The sequence below is a fragment of the Furipterus horrens genome, unplaced genomic scaffold (assembly GCF_987537825.1).
Source record: "Furipterus horrens unplaced genomic scaffold, mFurHor1.1.pri manual_scaffold_4, whole genome shotgun sequence".
NCBI lineage: Eukaryota > Metazoa > Chordata > Mammalia > Chiroptera > Furipteridae > Furipterus > Furipterus horrens.
Genome location: NW_028327174.1, coordinates 170,007,525 through 170,022,798, shown reverse-complemented (window position 1 = coordinate 170,022,798; position 15,274 = coordinate 170,007,525). Strand labels below are relative to the sequence as shown.

The following is a 15,274-nucleotide window of genomic DNA, read 5'->3' as shown; positions in this document are numbered from 1 at the left end:
ATGCTGTTTCGAATTTTTAATCCCAAATGGTTCTGATAAATGCTATTTTATTTTTCAATTAGTTTATATTCAAAATTATTTTGTATCAGTTCCAGGTATACAGCAGTGGTTAAGACAATCATATACTTAACAAAAAGAGTTCTTCCCAATATTTCCAGTACCCACCTGGCACCATACATAGCTCAGAGACTTAACTTCATATATAGGAAACCCAAGAATGGTCATTTAATAGCCCACCCAAACTTATGAAATCCTAAGGAAATACAGAGTAATATTTTATAACAACTGCAGCAATATCTGTACCCTCCCATAAGTGACCAGGCAGTCCCTCTGAAACCTTTCTTTCTCCTCGTGGTCCTTGGGTAGTGTGCCAAGGTGCTATGTAATTATCCTTCTGTGCTAACAGCACAGCTCCAGATCTACTTTCCCCCTCAGCTGTCAGCCTTCTGTCTTGTTCCTTAACCTATCTTGCTTGTAGGCACCATGTGGCTACTTCCTGTCTTAAGGTCCTCTGACACATGGACTTGCAAAGAAATAAAGGAAAAACAAGGAAAGGAACCAATAAGGCTTATATCACTAATACCGGGACTCAGTTTCTACCTTATACTTTCCAAAGAGAAGATGATAATTAAAATATGACTAATTCATTCATTAAAAGGGACAGGTAGCACTCCATGTATTTATTTGTAGAAATTAAAGTGTCTCCAATGTTATTTATTTCTTAGGTTTAAAAATAACCCACGGCACCTTTCTTCTTTTTCTTTGTCTTTTTACTGCTACGGCCCTTCTGTTGCTCTTCCATTATCCTTTCTTCTGCCATCTGAGAGCCATCGGCACGACTTAATGTTGACATCAACCACGCGTAAAGGAATTCAGAGAGATACCTTGCAGGATAAAAAATATTAGTTAATAGTAGATGTCTAAATGAGATAGCTTTATCAACACATGTATTGTACTAATAAAGAGATTTTTCATAATGCTATAGTCTTTAAAAAATAATTATCCAGATAATTGATAGGTTAGAGCTCATAAAAATGAGCATTACAAGTGATTAACTCTCCCTTTCTCGTAGCCATCTATGCTGCCATACCATGCATTTTACAACTTTACAAAAGATTTCTTGATAATGATGCATACATGCAAATCAAATGAATGTCCATTATGTTGGTTTTACTATATCAGCACTGTTCACTTAAACCTATTATGTAAATATTGTATTTTCCAGTTAATTACAAAAGAAAGCAAATAAATCCAAACCAAGAGCACAAAAGCTTCGAATCAACTGCCTCAAACCACAAAGAATTTGAGCATTTTCCCTATAAACTGTCTTTGTCTACTATGAGTTAACAAAATGTATCCCAAATATCTATACCAAGACCTGTTGGTAAGAGTTGTTATCTACTGAAATGCTGGAGAATATACCGAATATTTTCCCCATTATTACTATAGTTGATACTCCAATTTGCATAGCCAAGTCTTCTGTTAAAGAACCCTAGTAGTCATAACAAAACCATGTCAACATGGAAGAGAATTACTTTCATTCCTTCATAGTAGTTACTCCAGGGAACATACAGTATCTTAATTACTAATATAAATAATTTAAATGAGTTAAAAAAATGAACTATATTAAGAGCTAATATACTAAGTTGTTTGTGATGAGGAATAATAGGTTATTACTATTTTAAAATTACCACCGCATTTTGCCAGACTAAGAAAGATTCAAGATGACTGTATTCATTAGTGCAGAATTTTATTTTCTTTCAATGACAGCTTTTCCATGACTATAATATTCTCAAGCATTCACTTACTAGGTTTCTTCATCTCATCTCTAAGTGAAAGCAAAGAACTAAATATACTCTGCTTAGTTAGGATCATCTCTTATCAGCATCTTCAAACCTCCTGAAACAAATTCTTAGGGCCACAGTTTGCAATAATTATGCTCCTAGTGATGATCTTAGCCTTGATTTCTTCTCAATAGACAGATCTGGTTCAAGTTTTTTACTTTAATTCATTTAAGTATTGGGTTAGCCAAAAAGTTTGTTTTTTTTCTGTAAGATGACTACAGTAGTACTTTGTGGTCTTTAACTTCATTTGAAACAATTTTGGTAGATTGTATTGTGACAGCTGTCATACCAACAGTGCTCGACTTCCAGACAAGATGGAGGTGTAGATAGACATGCTTTGTCTCCTTCCACAACCAAAAGAAGGAATACTTCTACAGTATTCCCTCACTTATCGTGGGTATTACGTTCTAGAACCCCCCCACCCCACAAAGTGGGAACCTTACATTTATTCTGCACTCTTAAACCTATGTAACTTTAACAACATACATATACAGTACCACAAAATCCCGTGATATAGCGGAAAACCCGCGATAAATAATTAAATATAATATTTAAAAAAAAATCCCACAATACAGTGAGGCTGTGATAAGTGAACTGCGATATAGAGAGGGACTACTGTACCTCAAAACTAAAAACCACCAGAACTACCAGGAAATCAAACTGCATGGAAGTTCAACAAACAAAGATATAAAGAAGTAATACTCATCCAGACAGGTAGGCGGGGTGGAGCCAGAACAGAGAGAATGTGGTGTGGCGGTGGTGGTGGCAGCAATGGCTGTGGCGGAAAGAGCAGTGACACATTAAAGAAGTTGAAGTTGTAAGGGACACCTGGCTGGGGAGCTATCCTAGTCCCAGACCAGACCGCGTAGCTCACAGTTCCAGCACTGGGGAAAAATAAAGCCTCCTTGCTGACTGTGCAAACCAGTGGGGGTTGGGGTGGTGGAAAAAACTGCCAGTCTCTCAGCAGAGATGGTTTGTTTAGAGCGCCCCCCTAGACGTAGAACATCTAGAAACCCACCCACTCTGGGAACCACAACCAGGGCAACAGGTAAGAGGGGTGCTAGTCCCATATGGAAAACAGGGGAAGTACCTACAAAAGGGGCGAGGGCTGAGGAAGCAACATTGTTCCCTCTCTGACCACTACCCCACACATAGCACCATAATGTGGTGAAACGGGACACCCCACAGTGACAAAATACCTAAGGCTCTGCCCTTAACATAACATGTGTGATAGCTCTACCTAAGACACAGAGGCCAACACAAGAGGCTGTCAAGATGAGGAGACAGAGAAGTATGGCTAAAAAGAAGGAACAGATCAAGGTTCTAGTCGGATAACTAAGTGACTAGGAGATAGCTAACCTAACAGACGCAGAGTTCAAAACACTGGTGGATAACGATGCTCACATACTTGACAGGTATGCTTGAGTCGGCAAATACAGAAAGGAAGAAGTGAAGGCTATGTAAGTGAAATGAAGAAAAATCTACACAAAACCAATGGTGAACGGAAAGAAGCTTGGGTTCAGATCAATGAATTGGAACAAAAGGAAGAAATCAACAGTCAACCAGTACAGAATGAAGAAACAAGAATTGAAAGAAACGAGGACAGGCTCAGGAACCTCTGGGACAACTTTACACATACCAACATCTGAATCACAGGGGTACCAGAAGAAGAAGAGGAAGAGCAAGAAATTGAAAAATATGTGAAAAAATAATGAAGAAAACATTTCCTAATTTGGCAAAGGAAATAGACATACAATTCCAGGAATCACAGAAGAGTCCCAAACAAGCTAGACCCAAAGAGGACCACACCAAGACACATCGTCATTAAAATGCCAAAGGTTAAAGAGAGAATCTTAAAAGTAGCAAGAGAAAAGAAGAGAGTTACCTATAAAGGGGTTCCTATAAGACTATCAGCTGATTTCTCAAAACAAATTTTGCAGGCAAGAAGGGACTGGCAAGAAGTATTCAAAGTGATGAAAAGCAAGGACCTACAACCAAGATTACTCTATCCAGCAAAGCTATCATTTAGAATGGAAGGGCAGATAAAGTGCTTCCCAGACAAGGTAAAGCTAAAGGACTTCATCATCACCAAGCCATTATTATATGAAATGTTAAAGGGACACATTTAAGAAAAGGAAGAATATCAAAACTATGAACTGTAAAATGACAACAAATTCACACCTATCCACAACTGAATCTAAAAATAAAAACAAAACCGAACTAAGCAAATAACCAGAATAGGAACAGAATCATAGGTATTGGGATCATTTGGAGGGTTATGAGCTGGGAAGGGGAACAGGGAGAAATGGGGAAATGGTGCAAGGATTAAGAGGCATTATTGGTAGGTACAAAACAGACAGGGGGAAGTTAAGAATAATATAGGAAAGGCTGAAGCCAAAGAACTTACATGCACGACCCATGGACATGAACTAAGGGGGTGGGGTGGAACTGCTGGAGGGGGATACTTGATGAGGGGAGCAAAGGGAAAAAAATTGGGACAACTGTTAACAGCATAATCAATAAAATATACTTTAAAAAAACATCAAAATTGGTAAACTTTTATGTAGCCATTTTAATATTGAAGATGGAGGAAAATATGCAACATTTTCAGCATATTATGCTTTATCATTTCTAGAAAGGTAAAAACACAACTGAAATGCAAAAAAAGGTTTGTGCCATGTATGAGAAGGTGCTGTGACTGATCTAATGTGTCAAAAGTAGTTTATTAAGTTTTATACTGGAGATTTCTTGCCAGATGATGCTCCATGGTCAGGTACACCTGTTGAAGTTGATAGCAACCAAATCGAGACATTGAGAACAATCAGCGTTGTACCTCATGGGAGATAGACAACATACTCAAAATATCCAAATGAAGAAAGTTATTGGTGAAAAAGAAAAATGTCTTTCATTTTACGGAAAAAAACTAAACAGATTTTTGGCCAACCCAATACATTCAGTGATGCTAGGTACTTCCTACCAACAGGTAGGTAAGAGCTCTTCCAACAGTCCCACAACTAAAGTTAAAACACACTGACTGAAAAAAGTACCGTGGAATTATACTATACAGATGCTCTCTGATCTTTTCTATTCCACCCACTACCAATTTTAACTGAAAGTGTTCTCTTACCAATATATGTAGTAGTATTCGTGCATGCTGTAGAGTTCCAATTCAAAGCCACTTAAAAGATACTGTATCATAATTCTAAGGTTATGGTAAAGGACCCAGGTACCTAAACAGGCCAAATGTTGCCTTTGCGGTTCCTGTTTCAACAGCATAGTGTGAAGAGCTGCGTCAACCTTCTCTGCCTATCAGAATAAAACATCATAACATTTACTTTGTGAAGTAATGGAGAATTTAAAATAAACAGCCCAAAACAGCATGAACAGAAAATACAAATCTTGCCACTAAGAGAACTCATACTTACAAAAGCAGTATGGTTAAGTTTATACCCAAACTTTTCATTTGACAATGCATAACATTTAGCTAAACAGTCGTAAAACTAAAAAGACATCCAATTTAAAGGACAAAAATAAAAATGATAGACTTCAGATCTTTAGTTATATTATCAATTAATACTGCTGCTGCTCACAAATGTACTCTAAGGTTAACATGTAATATACTTTTATATTAATGTGAATTTGCTATAAAATTACAGATATACACATTTTATAATTCATCATGATTATCAAATAAATAATTTACGATGCTTCTCAGTTTGGATTATTGTTTCTTTTTTGTAAACTCTTACTTTGGTATATGCAACTGTTACACCATAAAAAAAAAAAATTCACCATATTGAAAAATTAAATAGTCAAAATATTATTCCAAAGAATTGTTTTTAAAAACCTGATCAAGGCATATGAATTGTTTAATTTTAGAAGGGAGAGCTACTTGTTGTTGGCTCTTACCTCATCCTGCAACGTAGCAAATTCCTCAAGAATATGACCAAGCTTGTCTCTCTGACGAGCCCTATTATGCCCATGGATCTGAATAAGACTACAGAATGGCTGCAATACAAATAAAATTTGTTAACTGTCAATACAAAATTTCCTGAAACTATAGAAAATGAATATTCCAAGTTTCCAAAATCTGGTTTAAAGAGGAAAAAAAAAAATACTGTGTATATAAGAATCATGCCTGGGAAATTTATAGAAAAGTAAAGTGATCTGCCTGATAACAGAATGTTAGTTGATAAAAATGAGATCTGGTTTTTCATTGACTCTCCTTTGACCATACCATGCTGTCTTCATTTTATGTGTGTGTGTGTGTGTGCGCTTAGTAATTGGAATTAGGGCCCAAAGAGCTATCTTTATAGAGCCTATAATTAAATGAGAATGATATCATAAATTTAATCCACGACAAGATTTATAATTTTTTCCTAATTACTTGAAATTTGAAAAAAGTTTGTGATCTCATCTAAATAATTTTAATTTTACTATAATTCACAAGGGTATGTGTCTAGGAATGTTACAAATATTTCTTGTTTATAAGGTCAAAAGTTTTTGTGTGTATTTATAAGAAAATGTGAATTGATGCTTTCACAGACAGGGGTCCCAATTTAATCCATTTCTGTGATTCCTGAGTTGTAAGAGGGCACCAAAAAGGAGCCTCTGTACCTGACAGCCTGCCGAAAACACTAGGTTATGAAGCTATCAAGTCAAGCATAAGAAGAAACTTTCTATTTATTCAGTGAAAATGAATAAGAAATGCTAGATGAGAAAATAGCACAAATTAAAGCTACTGAAGAAATTATACCCCACACTTTATTAGTACCCATCATAATTATCCAAACAGTAGTTCTTACCCGAACACAGTGAGTAACAAAGGAGTCAATACAGTCCTTAGCCTGGTGGTTATTATATAGGCAGCACCTGTAATATAATATTCATGCCATTAAAATCAAACTATTTGGCCTAAAAAAGCAGCAGTGATTTCTGTAGGTGCTACCAACGAACAGGGATAGTGGAAAAAAATAAATAAAATGGAGCAAAATACATTGCCAAGCTGAAGTCTGGTGGCTGTAGGTTAAGAAATATTTCACCATTATTGTGTTGTTCACACAATAAATCACATCATTTCCAATTTCCTTAGTTCTATATTTGGAAAATTAAGAGTTGAATCGGATACAAAGAAAGAAGGAAAATTCCAAAGCTACACTTTTTCCTGACCCTACTCCAATGAGCAGAAAAAAGGTAAACAATTTAAAATAAAAGTAATTTTTTTAACTTCAAAAGCAATCCATAGTTCATAAAAATAGCCTGTTAATGTGATCCTATTCATAGAAAGTCATATATATGTGTATCTTTATACACAAAGATATATGCAGTGATGGTCATCAAAATGCAGTTATTACAGAGTTAAGATTTCAGGTGATTTTTATTCTCTTTCACATATTTTTCTGCATCTTAAAAAACTTCAAGTGTAACTATGCATTATTTATATACAATCATCTCTCCTTATTCAGTTTCTCTTCTTGTGGTTTTGGTTACCCATGGTCAACGGTGGTTCAGAAATATTTAATGAAAAATTACAGAAATAAATAATTGGTAAGTTTATGTGAATGTGGTCTCTCTTTTTAAAATATCTTATTGTACTGTGCTCGTCTTTTCACTTTGTGTTACCTGAACACAAACACTGTGATACCACAGCAGCCTCTTTGCTAAGTGAGACGGCTACTAAGTGACTAACAGGAGGGCAGCACAGAGTGTGCACACATCGGATACAGGGATGCTTCAGACCCTGGGCTGGACAGTGCAGAACAGCTCAAGATTTCATCATGCTACTTACAGTGGTGAGCTATTTAAAATTTATGGATTATTTTATTCTTGGAATTTTTCAAAATATTTTCAGACCGCAGGTAACCTTGGAAATTGAAACCACGAAAAGTGAAGCCACAGATAAGGGGAGGGACTACTTTATTTCACTTTATAATGACCTGAAAGTGCACGAGTAGTGATGCTGATGAAGAAAAGCAGCGTTTTGAGATGGTATCCTTAAGCTGGTTATTTTTAAGAAACAAGACTCAGGATGAACCTTTGATCCCCTTCTCCCCCAACTGTTAAAAGAATTTAGATAGAGGATCTGCTCCAGGAAAGGAGCTATCATCATAGATAACTATAGTTTAATATTAATGAGGTGTGGCAATCAGGGAGGAACCTAGCAAGGGCTGTTTGATCAAAGTCCTCTTTGTGTTCCATTTTTAAAGGTGGCCCAGGAAAACATTAGTCAAACATTTGCTTTTCCATCTCCATGTGAATATCCTTCCTCCCCTATGAAGTCCCAAACCACTACCTCCCTTTCTCCTTAGCTCAGGATGGCACACAGCCTCCACTGCCTGATTTCTCCTAAAGCTCTATATTCTTATGGAACCCTTGTACATACATATGTAATTAAATTTGGTTATATTCTCCTGTTAATCTGTCTTATGTCATTTTAATTATTTGACCAGGAAGACGAACCAAACAGGGAAAAGTGAAATTTTCCCCTCCCCTATACTGGAGATTCAGATATGCCTAAGAGAAGCTGTAAAGTGTTTCCTTTATGTGAAAAGATATATATATATTTAAAAAACAGTATATATAGGGTTTGGTACTATCTGAGGTTTCAGACAACCACTGGGGGTCCTGGAATGTATCCCCCATGAATAAGTGGGGGACGACTATAATCAGCTTACTTTTTTATTTTAAAGCAACAGTTACATTCTCTTCCCTGTCCATCCCCGATTGAATAAGCTGTCACATTCTACTAAGTTTACTACAAAAATTATTCCTATTAATTTTACTATTGAAATCTGTCCTCTCCTTTGTACTCCGGTTAATTCTTCCTCATCTCTTACCTGTACTACCAAATTAGCCTAGCTAAACACTTTGCCTCCATTATCACTATTGGTTTGCTTCCTATTAAAAAAATACCTACTCTACCATGCCAATTCCTTTCTAAAAACTCAAAGCAGTTCCTGACTGACCATAAAATAATGGAAGAAAGAAATAGAGTGCTGGGCCATGGGAGATGGGCGAGGGGAGGGCGACACTTTTTAAATAGACCCATTAGGGTAGCCCTCACTGAGGTGACAGTGAATGGACTTGAGGGTAGTGAGGGAGCCAGCCTGGGAATTTTTGAGGAAAACATCTTCCACCCCTGTTCCTATGTAAGCTATGTAAAGGCCATGAGAGAGAGCGTGTACATTCCAGGAACAGCAGGGAAGTCAGTGTGGCTGAACCAAAGGAGGTGAGGGTCAGACAGGCATCAGGAGAGGGGTCTCAGTTATAAAGATTTTGGCTTTCACTGTGATTCAAACAGTGAATATTAACCAACACTGAGGATGCTTGGGAATCTACTTCCTCCCTAAGGGGCAGTAGTTAATTGAGAGGTGCCTGGGTAAACGCTCAAGCTCCCTTGCCCCTGACTAGAACAGCTCTGAGGTGTCACCCATACTGTCTCCAGGGCTCCCCAACAGGACTGAACTGGAGTTACTTTCCATAGAGCACACCTTTGTGTGGCAGCTTTTTTCCTCGTCATGTCTCACCTGCCCACAACTCGACTGCTTTTACCTGGGAACAATTTAAAATTACGTTTACATGAATCTTTGTCACAGGGTCTGCTTCCAGGGGACTCAACCTACGAAAGTGCACTACCAAAGAGTTCTATGTGAGATGTGGCATCAATCATTTAACAAATTGAATGCTGAGCCACTAACTGTTCTTATAATACATAATCTCATACACCCCATCTTCACACACGTTGGTCTGTTTAGAAGAAAAGACTCCATTCTTTCCTCCACCATGGAAAGCTCTATTATTTTCCAAAATGCCAACTCAAATGATGATTCTTTCTGCCTGAAATGCTTTCCAGCCTCTAATGGCAGCACATTTTCGGGGAAGTGATTCTATCAGAACATAATTTAAGAATCAATCATCTTCATCTTCTACTTCTATCTAGACTCAGCTCATTGAGAAGAGACCTTACCTTGTTTTTTGTAATTATTTCCCAAAGTGCCTACCTAACACAGTGCTTTGCACATAGTAACAGTCAATTTTCAGAATTTCTGATAACTCCTTGGAAGTTTTTCTACTCATATTGGACCTCATAATGTCAACTTCACAAAAACCCCAATTTAAATCTAAACAATATGTGGCATAAATCAATTAATTTTAACATGATTAAATTTGTTGTTTTTATATAGAGACTTGATTTCAACACTTTTTATGCCTTGGCAAAAAAGGAGAAGGACAGAGAATTTGGGCTTTTAAGAGACATGTTATCAAACATCTACTGATACTTACTTTGGGGAAAGCACTGGAGGACTGACAAAAGACCGAAGTGCATCTTTCACCATGTCTTGCATGAGATGAGTTCCAAAGACCTTTTTGTTATCAACCAGGAAAGTGGTCTTGAAACAAATGTTATATATTAGTGACGCTGTCACAAACTTGACATATTGCACATATAGCGGCCATTACTGTGACATGAACATACTTATTAAAAATACCAGATGACCTGACTGGTGTGGCTCAGCTGGTTGGGTATTGTCCCACAAAGTGAAATGTTACTGGTTTGATTCCCCCACCAGGGCACTTGCCTGGATTGCAAGTTTGGTCCCCAATTGCGGAGCGTAGGAGAGGCAACTGATCAACATTTTTCTCTCACATTGACATTTCCCTCCCTCCCACTCTAATAAAAAAAAAAAAAAAACCCACAAAATACAAGAGATTCAAATATAAAAAGTTGGTGGCAAATTTTTATAATTCACTGTCTCCACAATAAATATTACTTATTAATCCCTATTAAAGGTGTTGTTTGATGCAGGAGAATTAAAAAAGTGCAGAAAAAAATCTTCCAAGTCAAGAGCAGTAATTGTGAACTGGTCAGAAATAAACTGACTAGTCTAAATACGTCAAATGAGCTAATTACGTAAGAAAGGCTTCAGAAATTACGAAACAGTAAATGGCTATAAATATTAAGCTAGTCAAATAACCTTTATCTCTAATAAACACTGTGGAACGCATACATACTTTCCAAAATGGAAAAAAAACAATAATTATTAAAAAATACATTATTACATTTAAAATATTATTTAATAATTTGCATTTAATTTCTTCTCTTAACCTCAGTGCATTTTAATATTTGCTATATTAAACATTATTTGATTTCCTAACACATTTGGGTTGTTTCCAGTTTTTGGTGATCATGAATCAAACAGCAATAAATATCTGCATACAGATTTCCAGAACATCAGATTCCACTTCTCTAGGATAAACAAGTAGAAGTGAGATTTGTACACTTCATTTTGTAAGAATCTGCCAAATTGTTTTCCAAAAATGTGTGTAGCACTTCACATTCTCATCTGTATTGCATCCTTACAAGCACTTGATACTTTATTTTCTTTTTTAAAAAGATATTCTGAAAGGTGGATAGTGGTATTTCTTTGTGGTGTTACTTTGCACTTCAGTAGTACTAATGATGTCGAGTATTTTTTCATATTAAAGTGTTCAAATTTTTGCTGATTTAAAAAACTGGATTTTCTGTTTATTATTATTATATTTGTAGAGTTCTGTATATGTTCTAGATTCAAATCCTTTGTCAAGACATGATTTGCAAATATTTTCTCCCACTCCAGTCTTTTCATTTTCTTAAATGTCTTCCACAGAATTAAAGTTTTACATTTATCAATTTAAAGATTGTGCTTTGACACCACCCCTGAGAATTCTCTGTGCCTTCTCCAAAGTCACAAAGATTTTCTCCTATCCTTTCTTATAAAAGTTTAGTTTCACATTTTACATTTAGGTTTATGATGTATTCTGAGTCAATTTCCCCCCCCATATGCTTATCCATTTGTTCTTGCTCCACCTATTGAAGACTACCATTTCTCTATTGAATTACCTTTGTGATTGGTCAAAAACTGACCATGTTAATTGTTATATTTTCATTTCATTCTATTTTAAGGCTTCCTCTTTGGTCCATAGGTTCTTCAGACACACATTAATTTCCAAATATTTGGAGAATTTTCCAGCTATGTTATGGAAAATTCCAAAATAGTTAAGAGCACATACTTTGTATCATTTCAATTGTTTTAAAATTAAGGTTTATTTTATGGCCCAGGCTATGACCTTAATGAATGTCTAACAATCCAAGTCTTCTAATTTAAAAATGTAATATTAACTGTGGAACAGCCTTTAGAAAGAAGCACCAGCCTTTTTTTCTATCAATCAATAAAAAAATGTCAACAGACATATAATTTGATGTTTAAAGTATTTTCAATACTAAGTGGAACTTACCTGTAATAGAGATCTTGAAAGAACACAAGGTGATTGTTCACTAAACTCACAGAAAAAATCCTACGACATAAACAGAGAAAAAGTAATGTCAATAATAGATTAAATAAAAGTAGAAAACATTTCCAGAGTGTAAATTTAATTGGAAACAATATATTACTAGAGTTAGAATATGACAAATAGCTAAAGATCATCTTTATAGGAATTATCTAAATTGTATCAGTGAGACCTTGGATAATTTTAGAGCTTCATTTTCTTTTTTTTAAACAAACTGACAAATAATAGTGTTTTGTGGACATTCATACTAAATTTGTACACCATGAAAATAACAGTGTCAATAATATTTTAATAATGAATGCTAGAGGTTTACTTCCTATTTCACCTAAATAAATACCAAGTAACCAGGCCACCTGGATTCATATTACTGCCTGACTGTTTCTGACTCTAGGGTAAGATCAAAAGATATGCTTACAAAGCTATACACGGGTCTATACACAGATGGAAGAAAAAGATAAGAAAACACACTGAAATGTTAATATCTATAGGTTGTAGGATAGTTATTTATCATCTTAATATTTTTCTGCATTCTGCTGGGTCAAAGTATACGCATTTTTAAGACTTTGGAAAGAGCCACTGAAATACAGGAGAATGACTATTCCCTTTTACCAACATTAATTATTATACTTTCAACCTAGTTGTTATAAATTAATTTTCTTTAATTACTAGTCAGGTTAAGCATCTTTAATGTTTACTTCTTTTTAAAAGTGGATGCTATGTCCTTTCCCAATTTTTCATGTGGATGCTTAATATTAAATCTTACTGCTGTGTCAACATTCTTTATAATCTGGCACTGTATCCTAATAACAAGTTTCTTATGCGGATCCACCAGACCATTTGGTCCCTTATCCTCCCTAACTTTTCCCTTTTCCTCTACTCTTGGCCTCTGCCACCCCCGGACCCCTGTCCCCTACCCCTACTACCCATTCCTCTGTTCCAAGTCTTCCAGGGATCGAGTCTTTTCTCCTACTAGGCTCTTTTCATGTCCAGCACCAGCAGTTCAGGCCTGGCTCCCTCCACACTCTATGGTGTGTCATTATGCACTCATCCTTCTGACAAAGTAATCCATAATCTTCTGACAGAATACAAATTCCAACTGTTGTAGTATACTTTCTTATTCCAATGCACATTGACCTCTCCTCTCCTAAAACCCTATAATTAATCTGGTGAACACAAATAGGTATCCATGTAACAATTAAGGAACAGAAAAGCAGATGCAGCAGAAGAGTAAGAAAATCTCCATTTATTATCCAGATATGTCACTAACCAATCTAATTTATTTACAATCCCTCTAAAGCTTTGTTTAGCTGTACAATGAATTGCAAAATGAATTGGCTTACGTCTGGGAACATTTTTACCTTTAATATTCTGATTCTTAAGGACAGACTACTAAAAAGAAAGCAAATACAAAGGGAAGTAATAAAGGCATACTCAGTGAAAGTTTCACTAAGGAGTGAGGACTTAAGCTGGGCATTAATGACAAAGAATTAGTGCAAGAAAATATAAAGTTATATGACAGAGCATAAATAAAAGCACAAAAGCGCAATTCTTTATTGACCATCAGCTATATCCTGGAGGCAGCTGCTCAATTCTAGGAATATAAACTGGTTTATCTGTCATCACAAACAACACGGGTTCAGAAGAAACCTAGACCCAACAAGGAAGACTTCACAGAGCAAATGACATAGGGCTAGAAATTATGAACTTCAGCATGTAGAGGGAACAACAGTCAAATGCATATCTACATATAGTAATGCAAAATAAATTAGTGTACTTCTATCTAAATACCAACAGTATTATTTTGCATATTTTCTACCTTCCTAACCTTATGTATATCACTATAACCTTACCAATTAACAAAACTCCGCCCCTGAATGTTTTAATATTCCCAAAACGAAACTATATTTTTTCTATATTTAAATCCATAAGAGTAATCCAAAAAATGCCAGCATACTCTTTTACCCAGCAACCTCACTGTTTAGCAGTTTATCTTAAGAAGACAAAAAAAATCTGATATAAAGATTTATCTATAAAGATATTCGCCATAGTATTGTTTATAGTAGTAAAACACTGAAAGAGAATTAAATGCAATTCAATTTCAATGAACTGAAAAAAAGTGAAAATATGCTTACAGTGGAATCCTACATAGCCATTAAAATAATATGGAAATATATGTATTTGTTGACATGAAAAAATATTAATGATATAGAGAATAGTAATTAAAGAAAAAGGTTACCAAACAACATGATCCAATTTTTGTATGAAATAATACTGATATACACGCACTAAGTGTATACACACTCACACGCACTTATATAAAAGGTTTTGAAGACAGAATCCAGAGTTCAAATTCCCATCTGTATAACTTGGATAAATTATCTAACCACTCAACTTTAGTTTCTTAATCTCTAAAATGAATAGTTATATTGAGAATAGAGATTTGTACTTACCAGGATACAATGTAAATTTGTTAAATTTACCACTTCACAGACAGTTTTTATTCTATCTATTAATCTTGTAAAATAGTTGACCATTTCTTCTCTTTTAATTATCTTTGCGTATCGAGGAAAAGTGGGTGGAAGTAGCCTCTGGTTAACAAGGGGCTCAAAACCCATCATAATTGGATGATCTAAAAAGAAAAAAATAAGATTTTCAATGTTTCTCAAACTTTTAAACCTCAAACACTATTACATGTGAAAAAGTCTGGTTTCAAATGCATCTCCAAACAAATTCTAATAATATTCTCTAGATTTTATAATTTACAATTAATATAGCTATGCACAAATATTTTATAGTAGATAAGTATATTTAATAACTTAAAATTGTACTTCCTGTGTCATGGTGGTGGTAGTGGTGACAGAGAGGGGCTTCTACCTCCAAGCCAAGAATGGGATAAAATAGGGTTAATATATTCCCTCATAACAACTCTCTTTTCTGACCACAATGGTATGAAATTAAGAAGCACCAAGAGGCAAATGGAAAATCCACAAATATGTGAAAAATAAACAACACAGTTCTAAACAACCAATGGATCAAAGAAGAAATCAAAAGGAAATAAAAAGTATCTCAAACCAAATAAAAATGGAAACATATCAAATCCT

General features: G+C 35.3%; 1 protein-coding gene across 4 annotated transcripts in view; it reads right to left on the bottom strand.

The window, feature by feature from the left end:
- Positions 1-15,274, bottom strand: part of NAA35 (N-alpha-acetyltransferase 35, NatC auxiliary subunit) — a 55,166-nt gene that overhangs the window by 9,387 nt on the left and 30,505 nt on the right. For all 4 annotated transcript variants that reach the window (XM_090274241.1, XM_090274239.1, XM_090274240.1 and 1 more), the window contains 7 exons: positions 14,624-14,802; positions 12,120-12,179; positions 10,128-10,234; positions 6,650-6,716; positions 5,754-5,852; positions 4,972-5,150; positions 748-884 (listed from right to left, as the gene is read on the bottom strand). In XM_090274241.1, coding sequence (XP_090130367.1) covers positions 748-884; positions 4,972-5,150; positions 5,754-5,852; positions 6,650-6,716; positions 10,128-10,234; positions 12,120-12,179; positions 14,624-14,802 — 828 coding nt within the window. The remainder of the gene's footprint in view (positions 1-747; positions 885-4,971; positions 5,151-5,753; positions 5,853-6,649; positions 6,717-10,127; positions 10,235-12,119; positions 12,180-14,623; positions 14,803-15,274) is intronic.